Source organism: Emydura macquarii, unplaced genomic scaffold, assembly GCF_026122565.2.
Source record: "Emydura macquarii macquarii isolate MOO-44397 ecotype Brisbane River unplaced genomic scaffold, CSIRO-AGI_Emac_v2 contig_1045, whole genome shotgun sequence".
NCBI classification, from domain to species: domain Eukaryota; kingdom Metazoa; phylum Chordata; order Testudines; family Chelidae; genus Emydura; species Emydura macquarii.
In genome coordinates this window covers 13,674,723-13,695,204 of record NW_027131182.1, presented here as the reverse complement: position 1 = coordinate 13,695,204, position 20,482 = coordinate 13,674,723, and the positions used below count along the sequence as shown (strand labels likewise).

Sequence of the window (20,482 nt, the reverse complement as noted above, 5' to 3'; positions counted from 1 at the left end):
ATACTACGTAGCAGGTATGGTTATGAAATAGAATGTTGGTGGGTTTGCCACATGAACACAGTTTGAGGGTCTGTACTGACTCTTTTTTGGTATAAGTATTTATTAAAATGATCTGGATACAGATTAAATTTGCTCAATATATAATGCAGTTGCATTTCTTTTCAAATTAAAACTGCTAACATTTTGACAGTCACACAAAATGTCTTATCTTATTGTGATTACGAAAGGGAATAGTGAATAAGTATTCCTAATTAGAGCTGGATGATATTTTTCAACCAAAACATTTTTTTCAGCAAATAATGCAGATTTGGTGACACTTAAACATTTCACACATTGATGTCTATTTTGCCATATTGTTTCAGGAAAAAAAAAAACCTAACAAAAATTCCCCCCCTCTCCTCCCAATTTTTTTATTTTAAATGACTTTTTGTTTGGAAAGTTCCTTTAAACTTATTTTTAAAATTAAAAAAATTTAATGCTCAAAATTGAACAGAAATGTTTCACTTTGTTTGACCCAAAGCAAATAATTTTTTTTGACTTTTCAGTTTGCTGAAATTTGGAAAATTGTATTTTTTGGTTTGATCCAAAACAACTTATTTTATTATTTTTCGCAGTTGCCAGAAAACTGAAAAATATGTTCACACAGCTCTCTTCCTAATGTTTACAGTACATTTAACATGCCATAAAGTATTTTAGGTTAATGTTTATATGTATTACAAGTGTTTTTTCTACATGCTGAAATCCACAGGGAATAAATGCCAGTCAGCACCTGTCTGATCTTGAAGAATCTTGGTGAGTGAAAGCCTCTTCTTTCTCCATTCTGGAGACCCCCTTCCTGGACACATGGCTCTTGGAGGCCTCCCTCCATGCCTATGTTCTGTGAGCCTCTCCAATGGGGCTAACAAAGCATGAACTTCTTCTGGATTGCTGGTGGCAAAATCCTTGTACTCACATTATCTGCTTCCTCATTTCCTGGCATACCCCTGAGGAACATTGGTTGTATAGAAATAGCACAGCAGAGTTTCTTTGAGTTTGGAGGAAACAGGCTTCATTATCTCTGCTCCATTCTTCCATGCATTTATCTACTTTTCCCTGATTTTTCTCTCCTCTCCATATAAACTAAGCATATGAACCCAAAGCAGGGGCTATAGTATAAAATTAAGATGAATGACTAAACAAATGGACTCAGGTGAAGTGAGAAACTTGTTGAAATAGGGGGTAAAATAGAGGAGAGGAACTTGGTGGTAGAAGTTGTAGTATGGAGGGAGGAGAGGAACGTCTGGGTGCAGTAGATCAATGAATACAACATTGCTTTGAATTTTCAAAGCAGTTTCTTTCCTTGCCACTATGTTCAGCTGCTGTCTTCTTTGAAAGTATTTGGTATGTTACTCTGTATTTTGTAATGACGCTGTTGGCATCACCTGCTTCAAATGAAGTTTGGCAGTTTAGCTAGTCACTGTCCCAGATTTTCTATGTTAATTTTCCTTGTAATGTACATCTAAATATTACTTTTTTTGTCATTGCTGTGGAAGATGTACAATATAATAGTCGTACCTGATTAAATCAAGAAAGGCATCTGCTGCTGTCACTTGCATAATTTTGCCTTCTCTGTGCATATTTTCCTTTGTACCTTTCCCAGGGTGGATGATGACCACAATGATTATACCAATCATTACAGCAATGATCGTAGTGCTCATGTAGTAGACTATTGCTCGCATTCCCATCTTCCCTGATGCTTTACTATCCAGGGCAGCCGTTCCTAATAAATTTAAGCACAAGGACATTCACCTCATAAAACTGTGAGTAAAGATTGTAAACTCAGCAATCTCAGTATGGGTTTGTGGGAGGAGTTCTGATAACCAATACATTTAAAACTACCCAAATTACACTGACCCAGTAAAACTACCCTATACCTCTTTGCAAATAGTGCTGCCATTGTTGCATTTCTTCCTCCACTTCCAGGCTAGTTATTACACAATTGACTTTTATGAATGCTTAACTTTCCTCTGAATTATCTAGTGCTAGCAACAGTTGGAATCGGGATACTGTGCTAGAGAGACCATTGGTCTGATCCAATGTGGCAATTCCTTTGTACCACAGAGATAATACATTGAATTTTGATTAACAGATTAAACATAATTCAAAAATGCTTTGTAAAAATCTGCTGCACTTAATTGGGAATGGCAGGGAAGAAATCACTGAGTATCTTCAGACAATATTGACTATCTGATGCGTTTGTAGAAGTTTGTGTGTATGAAGTGCTTTTCTTAAATGTTTAATACAGTGACCTGGGTTTACTTCTGACCTAGACCATGGGAGTTTCAAATAGATTAAGTGCCATTAGCTTTATTCAGAAAATCCTTGGTATTGTATGAATAAACATTTGGAGTCTTTTGTAGGCTTCCCAAAAGTTTGAGTCATTAATCCTGGCTGATCTTAGTGCAATTCTGATGTAATGTGGATACCAGGGTGCCCAGTGTGCATCTACTTAATCATTTGTTCACTAGGTTGCACAAACAGGGCCAGATTGTGGTTTTCAAGTGGAGGAGCATTTCTGCAGTAGAAGGTCCAATAGCAAGTCTGGCTCCCTGAGTAAGAATTTCTCAAGGATCCTAGGAAGTGCACATTCGTGGTGGTTGATCCATCAGTCTTTAAACAGATACAGTTATTGCTCTTCTAATCACCACTTCAAGGGGTGAAGTGCCTTCCCATCTGAAATGCTAACTCAGCTATTTAAAAACAGTGATAATACTTTGTATTGAAATTGTGCCTACCACTTGTGGAATGGTGCAAGGGATTGGGAAGGATCCCTATATCCTTTCAATCTCCTCCTTATGGACCTACATAGTGTTGGGCACTATCTAGCCCAGAGTATTTCCTGTTTCTATCTGTATAGGTTCTTACATTGGCATCAATCACCATAGTAACTGAGCATTGTCTCTTCATTTATATCTCTTTGAATTTATAAAGGACATCGAAAGGCACCCATCTTGTGCTCAGGGAACCTATCTCATAGGTTAAAACATGCAAAATAATACAAAAGGACTGTCCATGAATATAAAGTATCTGAACATAAATACTATGCAAACATAAAACAAGAATCATAACCTAGTTAAACTGATTTGTTTTTGTAAAGTATATTATACATTGTAATTGCTGTAAATATGCACCATTTGAAGTTACAAGGGAATTACCTTCGATGTACACTTATGTAACTAACATTAAAAGAGACCTGGGTTCCAATCCTGGCTCTGCCACAGATTTCCAGTGTGAATTTGATCATGTCACTTCTGTCTAAACTTTCATCTGAGATGAGGCCTGCCCTTCATTTTTGTGGAAACCATTTGTGCATGTAAAAATTGCACCCACAAAATGATGCAGAGGGAGATTGCTATACTTTAACTGCCTGTTGTATACTTGTACTTCTAATGCAAGAGCAAAATTTTACGGGCACAAATTGTATTGTCAAATGGGAATCCAACCTTTGAAATATATGGCCTGTAACTCCTCTGTGTCTCAGATCTTTCATCTGTAAAATGGAGTAATCATACTTGCCTGCGGTAGCTCACTGGGATGTTCTGAAGCTTAATTCCATGTTTGTTATGTGCTTTGAGATCCTTGGATGTTCTATAGTAGCTAATGCAAAGTAGTAGTATTGTTGTTTTTAAGCAGGAAGTAAATCATAAAAACCCTTTTGTCTGGGAATGGGGATTGCTTTTTCCTCCACCCCAAGGTTCCACAACAGAATTCAAATATTCACCCTACTTTACTAATATGTCTAAACACAAACTTAGTAATTATTGGCCCTTTCTTGTTCCCTAATTAATATGTGCAATTTTTATCAGATGGGATTTGTTAGAATTGTTATTTTTAGTTCTTCAGCATGATAAAAAGAAAATCTATAATTAACATAGAAAGAAAATGTGAAATTAACAAAATCAAGAATAAATTTATATTCATTGTTCAAGTCAATTTGTTCAGAACTTTGCTTATGTATTTTGAGTTTAAATGATTGTATGTTCTTATTCCCCATGTACTATATTCCTAAACAAGTAGCAATATGCTGTGTATTTTTTCCTCTAAGATCAGGTATAGTCCTAGTATAGTTTCAGGTATAGTTTCAAATATAGGATATTTTTTTCCTACAGAGATCAGGTATAGTCTCTGTTATATTGTCTGTCAGGGAATACTGTCCTGCTCTTGCCAAGTAATAGACTTCAAGATGGGGTGTTGAGCACCAAATATTAACAAAGACTCATGTTTTGCTTTATAAGGAGGAGGCAAATTTCCACCTCACAGAGACCACTCCTGTGAGGTGCTGAGCCATCCTCACCTTCTACTGAAGTCATTGGGAGCAGAGAAGCAGTTGGCACCTAGCAGGTTTGAACCCAAAGCTTTCAACAGCTTTCAGCACTAAAAAAATTATTTAAAAAATCCAGATGTTTTTAAAACATGAAAGAATGAAAGGTTTTTGTTTTCTTAATTTTTTTTTAGGGGTTGATGAGGCTTCTTAGGGCTGAATGGGTCTCTGGCAAGGTCCTTAATGGAGAAGCAATAAAGTTAGCTCTGAGGCTTTTATATGTCACAGGCCATTGTGTACATATTCTTTTCTTTCACAGAAAGACAGCAAAAGCTTCCATTGTTCTGTGGAGATGTATGTGCCCCTTTAATCCTGCTCGCAGCTCTCTCTCCCACATGGCTGTTGGCTCTCAACAACTCTGCCATCTCATTCATCTCTGCTTCATCTTCTTTTTCCCCCCCTCCCTTCCTCTCCCTGATGGGCCTGGGAAACTTGCAGGGCCACTGGTCACCATAAACAAGAATGCCTTGCTGTTGTCAAGGCAACCGTGAGCAGAGTGCCTGTAATCTTTGTATCCACACACGCACAGGCTGAATGGGAATCATGTTTGGGGAAAAGAGGTCTGTAAGATTCAAAACAAACCCAAATTCCCGCCCCCCTCTTCACATATTCTCTGCCTTCCTTTTCCTGAAATGAGTGTGAATAAGTCATACTGTGGCCGAAATAAAGACATAACAAGCAGTTCTCCAGAGTGCTTGGGACAAAGGGCAAAGCAGTACATCACTCTCTAACAAAGGAGCTAGAGAGGAAACTGAACAAAATGTTTTGAGAAGTAGGAAAGGTAGCAAGTACGGTAATTGAGAGAGAGTGTAAAGAGTTGTAGTTAATTGTGGGCATACAGTAATTACAGGCTGCATCTTTTACCAGAAATGATTGACTACCAGCCACTATTTTATTCCTTACCTAACTGGATCACAGCCATACAAAGTAGCCCAGGGCTGTGTTATGGTGATTTTCTTGAGCCCACTTGGATTATTCTTATTAATGTCTTAATCATTGCAAACAGGGCTCAGTAAAGTTGTTCTGAGAGGGGTGTAAGCTAATTTGTAGTTTTGTGTTGTGATAAGGTAAAGAATCAACTAGAGACTGATGATAAAATATGTGATCTGTTTGTGCTCCTCAATAACACCAGGAGTATAATATGTATACATTTTCATCATAGCATTTAAGGTCAGTGGCTTTGGAGTTGCTAGCTGACCCATGATATAATCTTAAGAGGCAAGCCTTCTCCATCAAGTCCTACAATTTTGGAATGCTCTTCCCTTTGATTAGATTTAGGTTTAATCTGAAAAATGCGTATCCTGATCAAATGTTGGATTTTAAATACCCCAAAGTCAGGGGTAGTGAACTTTTCAAATCTGAGGTTTTGGTTCAAGCCCAATCTAACTTTAATATACCAGTACATCATAGTCCATCAAGTATATATTTCTGCGTTTGATCTTTTAGCTTTTCTAACATGAGCAGAATTTGATAGAATAGCTGAACAGAAAAGATTACATAGATAATGGCACACTGCTGATCAGCAGCTAGCAACCAGGATCAGCAAACAGGGCAATATTACCAGAGAGTTCTCCACATGAAGGAGGAGCAACTAGGTAACCCTTGGAGTATGTTTGTTGTCTGTTTGTTTGTGTGCTTGCTGCTTGACTGTAATATATAGTGAGGTCCATTTGGGGGACTGTGTGCTGAGCCTAGGGGCCTGCTAGGCAAAGCTGAGAGTTTCTTAATATGCTTTGATCCCTAATCCTTTTAGGATTCATGAATCAGGGGATGGGAGCTAATAAGGGAGAACAGAGGTTTAAAAAAACAGTTCCTAATTGACCAGGAGCAGCAAACAGGAGAGTTTTGCGAGGGAGTTGAGAGAGCCAGACACACCTAACATTCTCTAAACTTAGGCCAATAAACACTCCCTCTCCTCCAAAAACCCTGCAAAAGAAGCAAAAAACAAAACAAAAAAACTGCAGGAGTATAAATAATGCAGGCAGAAGTCCAGCAGCAGAGTGTGGGCTATTCAGTTTATTGCGCTGAATGCAGCATGTATGATTACCTGCCTTGTGAGCAGGTGCCGTATGTGCACATACAGCGCAAGGAGCTCGTGGCTCTCAGAGATCAAGTATGGGCTCTTGAGACTAGAGTGGCTGAACAGTAGTAGCTAAGGAGACTGAGAGGTACATATATGAGGATGCAGTAGAGCAATCCTACCTCCAGTCTGACAGCCTCTGTGCTGTTGAGGAGGATGAAAGCCTCAGGCAAAGAAAACATCAAACTGGAGTGGAGGGAAACAACCACGTAGTTGGAACCCTCCTTCCAGATGATATTGTGGTATCATCTCACACTGCGAATACATCTCTGGGGGAGGGAATCCCAGTTATTAGGAAGAGACAGGTAATAGTAATGGGGGATTTGATCATCAGCAATATAGATAGCTGGGTTTGTGATGAATATTTGTGATATATAGGAATGAACACGAGGCTGTACTCATGGGGGTGTGGCGCTATATGTGAAAGTAAGCATAGAGTCAAATGTAATAATAATCAAGTAGTAATCTTAAAAGAATCAAACTGTACCACAGAATCATTATGGATAGAAATAAAATACTTGACAAATAAGAGCATAGCAGTAGGAATATACTATTGACCACCTGACCAGAATGGTAATGGTGATTGTGAAATGCTCAGGAAGATTAGAGAGAAGCTACAAAAATGCAAAATTAATGGGGTATTTCAACTATCCCCATGCTGACTAGGTACATGTCACCTTAGAGCAGGATGCAGAAATAAAGTTTCTAGACATCATAAATGACTGCTTTTGGAGCAGCTAGTCCTGGAAACCACAAGGGGAGAGGGAATTCTTGATTTAGTCCTAAGTGAAGCAAGGGTTCTGGTCCAAGAGGTGAATATAGTTGAACCACTCAGTAATAGCAACCATAATATAATTAACATCCTTTTGGGTGGGAAAATATCAAAGATACCCACCACAGTAGCATTTAACTTCAGAAGGGTGAACTACACAAAAATGGGAAAGCTAGTTATATGGAAATTAAAAGGAACAGTCACAGGAACGAAATGCCTGCAAGCTTCATGGAAACTTTTAAAAGCATCATAATATAGGATCAAATTAAATGTATATCCCAAATTAAAAAGAATAGTAAGAGGACAAAAAAAAATGCCACCATCGCTAAACAACAGAGTAAAAGATGTGGTTAGATCCAAAAAGGCATCCTTTAAAAACTGGAACTCAGATCCTACTGAGGAAAGTAGAAAGGAATATAACTTCTGGCAAATCAAATATAAAAGTATAATTAGGCAGACCAAAAAATAATTTGAAAAGCGATTAGCAAAAGACAAAAAATAACTGCAACATTTTTTTTAAAGTACATCAGAAGCAGGAAGCCTGTCAAACAATTGGTGGGGCCACTGGATGATCAAAATGCTAAAGGAGCACTGAAATAAGACAAGGCCATTGCAGAGAAGTTAAATGAATTCTTTGCTTTGGTCTTCCCTGAAGAGGATATGAAGGAGATTGCTACATTTGAGCCATTCTTTTTAGGGGACAAACCTGAGGAACTTTCCCAGATTGGGGTGTCAATAGAGGAGGTTTTGAGGAACTCAAATGCGTAATTGAAGAATTACTAAGTATAGTATATAGTCTATCACTATCTATAGTTTCTGTATCAGATTACATGAGAATAGCTAATGTGACACCAATTTTTAAAAAAGACGCCAGATGAGATCTTAGCAATTACCAGCCAATAAGCCTAACATTGGTACCAGGCATATTGATTAAAACTATAGTAAAGAACAGAATTATTAGACACATAGATCAGGAGTTCCCAAACTTTTTGTCATCACAACCCCATTTTAATGAAGTATTTCCTGCCAGGACCCCAGACAGCATGGAGGATGTCAATATTAGGGATTGCTGTGACCCCATCTGTTGATGGCATGACCCCATTTGTGGTCATGACCCACAGTTTGGGAACCGCTGACATAGATGAACATGATTTGTTGGGGAAGAGTCAACATTGCTTTTGTAAAGTGAAATCATGGCCCACCAATCTATTAGAATGTTTTGAGGGAGTCAACAAACAGGTGGACAAGGGTGATCCTGTAGATATAATATACTTGTACTTGCAGAAAGCCTTTGACAAGGTTCCTCTTAAGGCTCAAAGCAGTACAAAGGCTCACAAGCAAAGGCTCTTAAGCAAAGTAAGCAGTCATGGGATAAGAGGAAAGGTCCCCTTGTGGACCAGTAACTGGTTAAAAGACAGGAAACAAAGGGTAGGAATAAATGGTCAGTTTTCAGAATGGAGAGAGGTAATTAATGGTGTCCCCCAGAGATCTGTACTGGGACAAATGCTGTTTAACATATTTATAAATAATCTAGAAAAAGGGGTAAACAGTGAGGTAGCAAAATTTGCAGATGATACTAAATTACTCAAGATAATTAATTCCAAAGCAGACTGCAAAGAGTTACAAGGGATCTCACAAAACTGGGTGACTGTACAACAAAATAGCAGATTAAATTAAATGTTGACAAATACAAAGTAATGCACATTGGAAAACATGATTTCAACTATACATACAAAATGATTGGGTCTAAATTAGTTGTTACCATGTAAAAAAGAGATCTTGAAGTCACTGTGGGTAGTTCTCTGAAAACATCCACTCAATGTGCAGTGGCAGTCAAAAAAGATAACAGAATGTTAGCAACTACTAGGAAAAGGATAGATAATAAGACAGAAAATATCATAACGCCACTATATAAATCCATGGTATGCCTACACCTGGACTATTGTGTGCAATTCTGGTCACCCCATCCTAAAATATATATATATTAGAAGTGGAGAAGGTACAGAGAAGGGTAACCAAAATGATTAAAGGTATGGAAGAGCTTCCATATGAGAGATGAAAAAGACTGGGACTATTAAGCTCGGAAAAGAGATGACTCAGGGGGATATAATCATAGAATCATAGAATATTAGAGTTGGAAGGGACCTCAGGAGGTCATCTAGTCCAACCCCCTGCTCAAAGCAGGACTAACCTCAGCTATATCATCCCAACCAGGGCTTTGTCAAGCCTCAGCTTAAAAACCTCTAAGGATGGAGATTCCACCACCTCCCTAGGTAACCTATTCCAGTGCTTCACCACCCTCCTAGTAAAAAACTTTTTCCTAATGTCCAACCTAGACCTCCCGCCCTGCAACTTGAGACCATTGCTCCTTGTTCTGTCATCTGCCACCACCGAGAACAGCCTAGCTCCATCCTCCCTGGAACCCCCTTTCAGGTAGTTAAAGGCCGCTATCAAATCCCCCCTCACTCTTCTCTTCTGCAGACTATAAAATCATGACTGGTGTGCAGAAAGTGAATAAGGAAGTGTTATTTACCCTTTCATGTAATGCAAGAACCAGCAGTCATCTGATGAACTTAATAGGCATCAGGTTTAAAACAAACAAAAGGAAGTACATTTTCACACAACACACATTCAACGTATGAAATTCATTGCCAGGGTATGTTGTGAAGGCCAAAATATAACTGGATTAAAAAAGAATTAGATAAATTCATGGAGGATAGTTCCATCAATGGCTCTTAGCCAAGATGGTCAGAGAAGTGAACCAATGCTCTGGGTGTCCCTAGGCCTCTGACTCCCAGATGCTGGGACTGGACCTCATGGGGGTGGATCACTTGATAATTGCCCTATTCTATTCATTACCTATGAAGCATCGGGCATTGGCCATTGTCAGAAGACAGGATACAGGGCTAGATGGACCATTGGTCTGACCCAGGATGGCCATTCTTATATTCTTATGTAGGTAGCTTCCTCACATGAGGTTTGATCGGACTCTTCTTAAGGAGTTTTGCCATATGATATAAGTGGAAGCAGCATTATGCCTCTCTCTAACAATACCTATTGGTGAAAACAAGAGACTTACTTCTTGACGTCCTACCATAAATAAATATTATGTGAGACAAAACATAGCAAAGATTTTGCCTCAAACATTTTTAACTTGTTGCTGCTTTAAAAAAAAAAAGCTATTGTAATAACATAAACAACGAGAGTTCTGTAGCACTTTAAAGACTAACAAATTTAATTTCAGCAGGCATAAGCTTTCGTGGGCTTCAGCATCTGAGGAAGTGGGCTGAAGCCCACGAAAGCTTATGCCTGCTGAAATTAAATTTGTTAGTCTTGTTTTTGCTGTATACAGACTAACACGACTACCCCTCTGGAACTCTTCTACATGTAATAACATAGTTTTGATATATAATAAAGCATCAGTGTTTAATTTTTAAAATGATAAACTAATATCAGTGAGTGATTACAAAGCCAACTGATTTATGTTCTTCATGAATATTTAATATGGCAGAGAAATAGAAAGTGACTTCTCCAATATATTTTTAAAATAAATTTCCCCAAGGTTTCAGTCTGTTTTTTCAAAAGAAGACATTGAAAACAGAATCTTTTTGTTGCTAGTTATTTTGTGTATCCTTTTACAGACTCTTCATTATGAGGCTGTAGTTACTAGTAAAGTCCCTTATGGTAGAACAGTGGTAAAAAGCCAATTGTTGATTCAGGACCGTGGTCCTAAATTTTATTTTTTTTTAAGTTGTCTTTCATTCCCCTAAAGAAACAGTCTTAGGCCATGTCTACAGTGTGAGGACTGTTGCACCACAGCTATTCTGGCATAGCCCCCTAATGTTAACACAGTATACAGTGACAGAAGGGGTTTGTCACACTTCAGGGCAATTGCTCCTATATTTTCCCTCAGTAGTCTAGGAAGGGTGCACACTTGCAGGCTTCCAGCTCCCCAGATGTTGCTTTTCTGGATGGAGAAATGCATCTCTCTCCCTTCTTTCTGGCTGGTATTTCCAGGTTGCACAGTTCCCTGCCTTAACTGTGTTATTCTCAGCACAGATAGGTTGCTGAAGGGCACCTGCTTGCTTCCTCTTCAGAAATGGATAACAGTGTTACTGCCCATAGTTAAAGTTACTCTGTGGCTCTTTCTGAGGAAGCCTACTTTGGTCTTAAGGTAAAAAGCATTAACAGAGAAAACATATTTAAAGCAGTAAAAGAACCTATACACACGCTAATAAGCACCACCCCCTGCAATTCTAACATGGATTCTGGCAGGAGCTGTCCTTCAAATCCCCACCCCAGAGGATTCCTAGTGGTTACAAGTTCATCACAGCACTCTCATAACAGGTTTAGTTTTCCCTTTATACAGTTCAGCGGTTTTTGATCTGAAGTTTTCAAGAACAGGTAATTAGAAGACAATACTTTTTCCTCCCGAGAGCTTAGCTTCAAAAGGGTGGATTCAAAGTGGGTCATTTACATTCCCTAGGTACTTCCCAGGAAATCCACTTTACAGGTATTGCTCCAAAAAGTCTTTTGAAGTTCCTAATACCTTCTAGAAATTGCATTAGTCAGTCTTCTAGAGAAAGTGCATATGTACAATTCCACAATAACACATAAACAATAGTATTTTTCATACAACGTACCACAAAGGAGTAACCCTAATTCAATTAGGTTTAATTTAGTTCAATAAAGTTTATCTTAATTCTATAGAATCTTAGAATCATAGAAGATTAGGGTTGGAAGGGACCTCAGGAGATCATCTAGTCCAACCCCCTGCTCAAAGCAGGGCCAACCCTAAGTAAATCATCCCAGTCAGGGCTTTGTGAAGCGGCAACTTAAAAACCTCTAAGGAGGGAAATTCCACCACCTTCCTAGGTAACCCATTCCAGTGCTCCAACACCCTTCTAGTGAAAATGTTTTTCCTAATATTCAACCTACACCTCCCCCACTGCAACTTGAGACCATTGCTCCTTGTTCTGTCATCTACTACCACTGAGAACAGCCTAAGTCCATCCTCCCTGGAACCCCCTTTCAGGTAGATAAAGGCTGCTATCAAATCCCTCCTCACTCTTCTCTTTTGCAGACTAAATAAGCCCAGTTCTCTTAGCCTCACCTCATAAGTCCCGTGTCCCAGCCACCTAATCATTTTCGATGCCCTCCACTGGATTCGCTCCAATTTGTCCATGTCCTTTCTCTAGTTGGAGGCCCAAAAGTGGACATAATACTCCATGTGTGGCCTCACCAGTGCCAAATAGAGGCATTTCCTCAATCTGCTGGCAATACTCCTACTAATGCAGCCCAATATGCCGTTAGTCTTCTTGGCAACCAGGGCACACTGTTGACTCATATCCAGTTTCTTGTCCACTGTAACAGGTCTTTTTCTGCAGAACTGCTGCTTAACCAGTCAGTCCTCAGTCTGTAGCAGTGTATGAGATTCTTCCATCCTAAGTGCAGGACTCTGCACTTGTCCTTATTGAACCTCATCAGATTTCTTTTGGCCCAATCCTCCAAATTGTCTAGGTCACTCGGTGTTCTATCCCTACCCTCCAATGTATCTATCACTCCTGCCAGCTTAATATCATCTGCAAACTTACTGAGCATGAAATCCACCCCATCCTCCAGATCATTAATGAAGATGTTGAACAAAACCAGTACTCTGCTTAATATCGGCTGCCAAATAGACATTGAGCCATTGATCATTACCTGTTGAGCCCTATAATCTAGCCAGCTTTCTATTCACCTTATAGTTCATTCATTTAACCCATACTTCTTTAACTTGCTAGCAAGAATTCTGTAGGAGACTGTATAAAAAGCTTTGCTAAAGTCAATGTATATCATGTCCACCGCTTTCCCCGCAGACCCAGTCAGCTCATCATAGAAGGTTTGTTATTACAGGATATGGTCAATATGTCATATGGTCTTTCCATTGCTGTAGAAACACCACCTCTTGAGCTATGGTAGGTAGCTTGACAGAAACATTTCTTACATTGACCTAGTTGCCTCTATGCTGGGGGTTAGGCTGGCATAGGTAGAGCACTGATGGGTATGGAGTTTTCACACTATGTAGCTATGTCAGCCTAAATTTTACATGTAGACCAGGCCTTATAAGTACCATTCCCTACCCCCACATTCTTCTGAGCATTGCGTGATGAGTCAACTGACAGTCTGAGTCTATAGGACGATTCCCAGTGTGGGTGATGATAAGGATATGTGGAATTAATAACAAGATCAGAGCAAGTATCTGCCTGGAAAAGTTATATTGAAAAGCTGAAGCCAGTTGGAATTTTTGTCTGACTGTACTCAACATGTTTGGGCTTGGAAAGCATTGAGTGTCTCCTGGGAGGTACAGACCACCCTCCACTTCCACTGAGACCAGTAGGAGTGGAGAATGTTGAGCACCTCACAGATCAGGCCTAAATTAATACAGAGGTAGACACAACCAAATGCCAGATTTTAAAAAAATTAATTAATCAACATAGAAGGAGATAATGCAATAGCAAATAAGTACAACCTTGTTAATGTTTGCAAATACTTAATACTGAAGCTTCACCTATGTATGTTAACAGCGCTAAAATTAATATAGTTGATGACAACCTGAATTCACATAAAAGATGTGTCTAAAATGCAGCATTATGTGCTGTTTTTCTGTGCAAATCTGCTTCATGGTGAGAGATGTTGACAGGACCCTGGAATTCCTCAATTCCCTTTATCTTTACTTAGCTAAAAGTTTTAATAACAACAATAATAACAGGGGTTACCAGCTTTATTCAAACACTGGACAAAAAGAAAATTCATGAGAAAATAGTATTCAAATAATGTAATTAAGTTCAATCCAATCCAATGGCTGTGACTAATTCAACTGCCCACCTAATAACTATGTGCAGGTGTTGCCACTGAAAATCCCATTGCATGTAATAAGAAGTCCCATTGCATGAAACAATCAAAGGAAGCATGGACCATAAGAAAACCATGAGAATTGACAGGGCATGGAAAAAGCCCTGATGAGCAGCCGAGTAGAGTAATATGATGTAAGGGACTCTCATAGACCCTTTGTTAATCTTCCACCACCAAACTGAAGGGATCATTGGATGATTCCCTGCATATGATGGAGTGACCTCCTCTCTGGAGGCTGCTAAATCATCCCTCCCAGAGATGACTAATCCCTTGTACAAGTACTTTTGAATATCTCCTTTTAAATGCATCAAATTGCACTAAATGCCAGATATTTTTGCCCTCAATGGATACCTCTGGCTGTTTCTGCAAAGTGTACGCACGCACGTGCGCACACACACACCATTTCACATAACACAAGTCGAAAGACCATTTGCTCTGCTATCAGTAGGTTCAGTACTTTTTGTCAGAAGCAAAGTAAAAGTACTGCTATAATAGCAAGTATGCTTAATATAGGGTGGTTTGCCAAGTGGTGTTCCATCCATCCCTCCTTGGTTATTACTATGAGAAAATGTTTAAATGGATAAACAACTGAATAGATTTCCCAGTCCTCCATCCCTCCTGTCTGCAAACACATGCACTCATGGTTACACAGAATTTTATCACAGGAAGGAACATTTTTGCAGAAGCCTCTTCTTAAAATATTGGCAGAACAACGGTGACTGAAGGTATGTCTACACTGACGGCGGCAAAGTCACCTCTGTCAGATCGATCTTTCTGGATTGATCAAGCGGTCAGTGAAGACCCGCTCAATCGATTAGGAAGTCAACCTAGTAAAACCACTTCCTCAAGTGGCGCAGTGCAGTGAAGACACCACGCAGAACCGAAGTACAGCAATCAATGGGAGTTACACAAACTACTCTGAGTCACTTGCGTAACTCCTGTTGACTGCCACCGAATTTCCAAGTAAGTGTAGACCAGACCTGAGTGTACACTGTAGGCACTAATAATAATCTCAAGTGGTTTTATGCTGCTTTTTTCCTTTTGATACTTTATACCAAAACTATAAATGCTGTAAGTATTTTTATTGCTGTTGCTAAACATTGACATTTAACTTCATTGTTATTGCTTTCCTTTTAGACTGCAAATCTTGTAAAACCGTGTTTGGTGCCAATGCACTAAAATAACTAATTTGTCATGTAATATAGTAATTTGCAATGACAGTAGTGCATGATTGGCTTGAAAACAGTTTCAGTTTGAATATTGATGCTTCTTAATTAAATATTTTTCATTTTCCCTGCATGAGTTGTGCATGTTTTGCATAAAATAAGTAAGGAACTATTTTTTGAAGTTCTTTGTTGTAACTTCATCAGGGCAGAGTCTGTTAATGAAGGCAGGGGAAAGTTAAATAAACCTCTCCAGGGTATGACAGATATCAGTAAGTAATTAATCTGAAACTAGAGTACTGTACTTCACAGTTAAATGAAAGGTATATTGTAGATATAGTGCTCTCAAATGCTACATCTCATTGTACGTAATTGATCCTGTTACTTCAGGAAACTGCAGTGCAACTGTTGCAGGAATATATTGTAGTGTTCTGCAGATCACAAATGATTTACTTTGAAGTGCTGCAAGGTAACAGGAAACTTTTGGATAACCAAATGCCAAAGTATATTTCCTGAAACCCACACCTGCCAGAGAAAGTCCCTGCTGTGGGGCTGTTTAGATACCCATTTAACTCTTCACATTATTCCATCCTTTGTTCACAGTATTGGAATGTGCCAAACAATATGGTTTTTGAAGGGAAACTAGGGAGTAATTTATCTTCTTTATGTGTGCTAAGCAGAGCAGGAGGGAGAAGCAAGCGGGGATTCACAGCAAGCCATGAACCAGTGATTAGTAACAGCTGACAGTCTCAGACCAAGACTCTTTTTTTCTTTGGTTACTTCATTGTAATAGCAGAGTACAAAGGACTGACTGTCCCAGTGCCAAGAATCAGAAACCCAGGAACACAGAAAATAGCTGCTCAAAATTTTTGTTTGTAACAAAACACTGCTGCTACCTGCGTAGTGCAAGTCTAAAAAAGGCACCTTTTTATGTTCAAGACAAGACTAGTATGTTCTCCTAGAAATGTAATTTTTCTGTTAGGTTTAAAACTTCCCTTTCATTATAACAGTGGCACAAAATCAACCAGAGAACATTTGCTTAAGAAAAAAGATTGCCAGTTGATGATTTGGTTGGCTCTACTAATGTTAAATAAACATGATGTAACATGGTAAATTACTTCAGCTTAATTAGAAGTAAATTCATAGTAGTAACTGGCAAGCCAAAGCCCATTAACATAATTTGAAACATACAGAGTTGGTAGTCCAAAAATAAATATCCCAGTAATGTAACAAACATCTAAAGTATAAAAAAATAATCAAATGAAAAATATTGATTTCCACTTATTCTTTACATCATTGCCAAAAATAACATGTTTATGTTCTGGCAAGATACTACTGTTCAGGAAGATGTGAGCAATTTGATTTCCCAGCTGTGTTAAGCATATTGCACCTGTGCTCCACAGACTCCACTGGGTTCTAAATGCAGTTCAAGGTACTGGATTTAATCTATTAAGACTTTGATCTGAGTTCTGGCAAATTAAGGCTCTGATCCTTCAAAGATGTATAGTAGAACCTCAGAGTTATGAACACCAGCATTACAAACTGACCAGTCAACCACACACCTCATCTGGAACCAGAAGTACACAACCAGACAGCAGAAAAAGCAAATACTGTACAGTACTTAGTTAAATGTAAACTATTAAAAAAATAAAAGGGAAAGTTTAAAAAAAAAGATTTGACAAGGTAAGGAAAAAGTTTCTGTACTTGTTTCATTTAAATTAAGATGGTTAAAAGCAGTGTTCTTCTTCTGCATAGTAACATTTCAAAGCTGAATTAAGTCAATATTCAGCTGTAAACTTTTGAAATAACAACCATAATGTTTTTTTCAGAGTTACAAACAACCTCCATTCCCGAGGTGTTCTTAACTGTGGGGTTCTACTGTATGCATGAGCAACACTTAAGATGCAGCAGTACATTCTGTATATATGAAATATAACATTCTATGGATAGACAATGCATATGTTATCTGATTGGATAACTCGTGATGAAGTCACAAAATATGACATACATTTTGAATAGTTGTGAGCTTTAATGTATTCCTAAATTAACAGTACCTACTATATGTTTATAATATAAAAAGTATATTTGCATTTATATCTTTATTTCGTGTTACATATATTAGCATACATTTATGTTAAATTATTTTAAAAAATGAAATTAATTAAATGCTTCTCAAAAAGATGCTGGTTGAAAGGAAACTGAGATTCTCTTTCTAAAGAAAAGAAACATATGGGTGAGGGGCATAAAAGATTTCCTATACTCCATCATAATTTGCCTCAATTCTGTCCTGAGGGATCACTTTGGGTTGAGAAGGTAGTTCAGTTTCTTTGTCCAGTTGGTCCTAGATTTCTTTGTAGAGTCTTCCAGTTGTAGTGATAGTTTTTTTGGTGTGGGTGCTTGTTCACTGGGAACTGGACTGACGCCACTAAAACTCATTTTACATAGTTCATGGAACAGCCATAGATTGGTAAGATCTTTTGCTCAGTGACAAGTGACTTAATCAGGATTTGAACTAGTAGAGGGTTCTGTATCCCATTATCAAATGCTTTTAAACTAATTAATGGCAATCATGAAATTGGTTCTGATTTACACAAAGGGCAACTTTAGCATCCAAAAATCTAAGCCATTCTGGATCATCTATTTAGGATCAGATTCTGAAGTCACTTACCCTGCTGTAAATCAGGAATAAATCCACAGAAATTAACAAATATACGTTGGCATAAAACTGGTGTAACTGTGATTACAATTTGGCCATCGGATTCCTGCTTCCAGAGTTTAATTCTTGACACAACTAATAAATCTCTGAGATGTCACCTTTCTTCAGTAATTTAACAATATTAAGATGATCTGAAAAAAAAAGAAGTCTGCTGCTAAGAATTGTATATGTATTTCCCAACTACATTTTTCTCCCAAGAATGTGTTTAATTATTATGTAGTGAGTCCCTAATCCATGTTTTCTTGTGAAAATGTCTCTATTAAATCCAATAGACCCGAATCTTGGATTCTAGTAATTGCCACTCAGTGAGGAATCCAATATAATATAAAGTTTTTTAATGGTTTAGTTGTAGTTTATCATCAGTAGTGGATTTGTTAATATGTGAACATATGCTATCTCTGTCCTTGAGTTTTGTTCACTTCATCTAATGCTATGTTGTATAAGTTCTTAGGGTTATCTTTGTCTCTTCTCTTTCATTCTGTCCTCACGCCTAGGCTCTCGCAAAATCTTGTTGCTTCTCCCTCTCTATAACTTTAAAAAAATCCACCTTTTCCTCACCAGCCCCTCTTCCCATATCCTGGTCACAATCTGGTTCTCTCTCTCCTGGATATTTATAACTCTCTGACCTGACTAGCTCTCTCCTCTTCAATATTCAGCAGCCAGAATAAAGTTCCTCTTGTACTGTTCTGAGCATACCATCCTGTCCGCCTCAAGTCCCTGCACAGAATTTCTGTGATTTTCTAAATTCTGTACAGATTCCTCATCCTCACTTTTAAGTTTCTGCACTGCTCAGCATCTGAGTACATCTGATCTCTCAAATGCTGCCCACTCCTTATATCTTGTAGTTCCCTTTGTTTCCTCCTCCCAATCTCACCTTCAAATCCTTCTACTCTTAAGAGGTGCAGCACAGAACTTGCAGCTCTTGAGGAGGAGGGGCTAAGGTGGGCTTACACTACTGTGACCAGATGTCCCAATTTTATAGGGACAGTCCTGATATTTGGGGCTTTGTCTGATATAGGTGCCTATCACTTCCTATCCCCTGTCCTGATTTTTCACACTTGCTATCTGGGCATTCTAGTTTATGCCATCTTTGTGTCCTCTCAGTCCTAGGGTGCTCTGGTGGCTGGAGTGACTGCTAGCATAATTTAGACTCTGGGGTCCTGATTGCTGAGTTACAGCAGTCTCCTTGCACCCTCCTATAGGCAGCAATGCTGCATGCTGCAGCCCTATGTCTATGTGCCGTTCCCATCCTGACAGAGCCCTTACCTCGGGGCTTGCATTAGGCACCTCAGAAGGCAGCCTTAATGGAGTCGTTCCATTGACTTCAGTGAGCTGTGTAATAGGACCATAATGAAAAAGGAGAGTATTTCACACATTTATAGTAGTTCTAGATGACATGGTAGCTAAAATGACAGTGGCTGCTGCTGCTGCCTTGTCTGCACTAAGGTGTCACATTGCTTTAGCTGCAATTAACTCATTCCTTTTCTAACAGCACTTATACTTCAAATATTTTAGTAATGTTGTTAAGACTGTTAGCAGAACTTATTATAAAAGTGAATGCTTGACATTTCTGTGAATGGGCTTTTGTTTTCATTTTCTCCCTGTTCTTTGTTTTAGTGACCCTTGAACTTCAGGTCACTAAAGAAGTCAAAGCCTCACATGATCAAAGACCTACATTTTTTGCTTTATCTTTCTGCATCTCACATGCTTGTAGGAGGCAATGGAAAGAAATTAGATTTCCTGCAGAATGCATGATAGTAATATCCAGTGCTTTTTAATGGTATTATTCAGCCCCTTTCCGGGTCCTGACGTCACTAAATAGGGCTGAAATTTGGCTTACACAGTTCATGTTGCCATGTGTGCAGGACCCAGTTATTGCCAGGGTAAAGGATCAGAAGTTCTTGGGGGGTCTGAGGTCCCCAAAAATATGTTGGTGATTTTTGAGGAAAACAGATGAAAGAGAAGATATTTTTAGAATAATATTATTAAATTCTGAAGTTATGCAGAGCAGATAAGAAGACTCATCACATATTTCAAGATATTGAACATTTATGCATTAAAAATCAATATTTAAACATCCTATCTTGATTGAGAATTCCCCAAATCAGTTGTTTTCAGTGATTTAAGAGTTAAACACACTACAGTTGGAAATAAGAAATAAAGTAGACTAGTGGAGTTAGAAACTTTGGTTAATAAAATGGCCATTCATTATGTGAACTTTTGACCAAAACCTACTTTTTTCTAACTCTGAAAAGGGTCTCTTTTCATTGGAGAATCCCTGATACTATCAAAATATTTGCATGTAGACTAGGAGTGGGCGGTTGAAATAGCCTTAATAATGTAATTATTGAGTTTTGCTTTATTAATTGTGGTGTTTCAATAGAGGGAAGAAAAGTATCGATGCCCAAAGCAATGGGGTCACAAACTTTTTTAACTACCACTAGTGAAAAGTAGTGAGATTGGATAGCAAACTATTACCTCCCAACCTGCAGAAATC

General features: G+C 38.5%; 1 protein-coding gene across 1 annotated transcript in view; it reads right to left on the bottom strand.

Moving 5' to 3' along the window:
• The window catches only part of SLC1A3 (solute carrier family 1 member 3), a 74,152-nt gene that overhangs the window by 18,083 nt on the left and 35,587 nt on the right, over positions 1 to 20,482 (bottom strand). Inside the window, exon 4 of the mRNA XM_067545536.1 lies at positions 1,555 to 1,759. Within this exon, the coding sequence (XP_067401637.1) occupies positions 1,555 to 1,759 (205 nt within the window). The remainder of the gene's footprint in view (positions 1 to 1,554; positions 1,760 to 20,482) is intronic.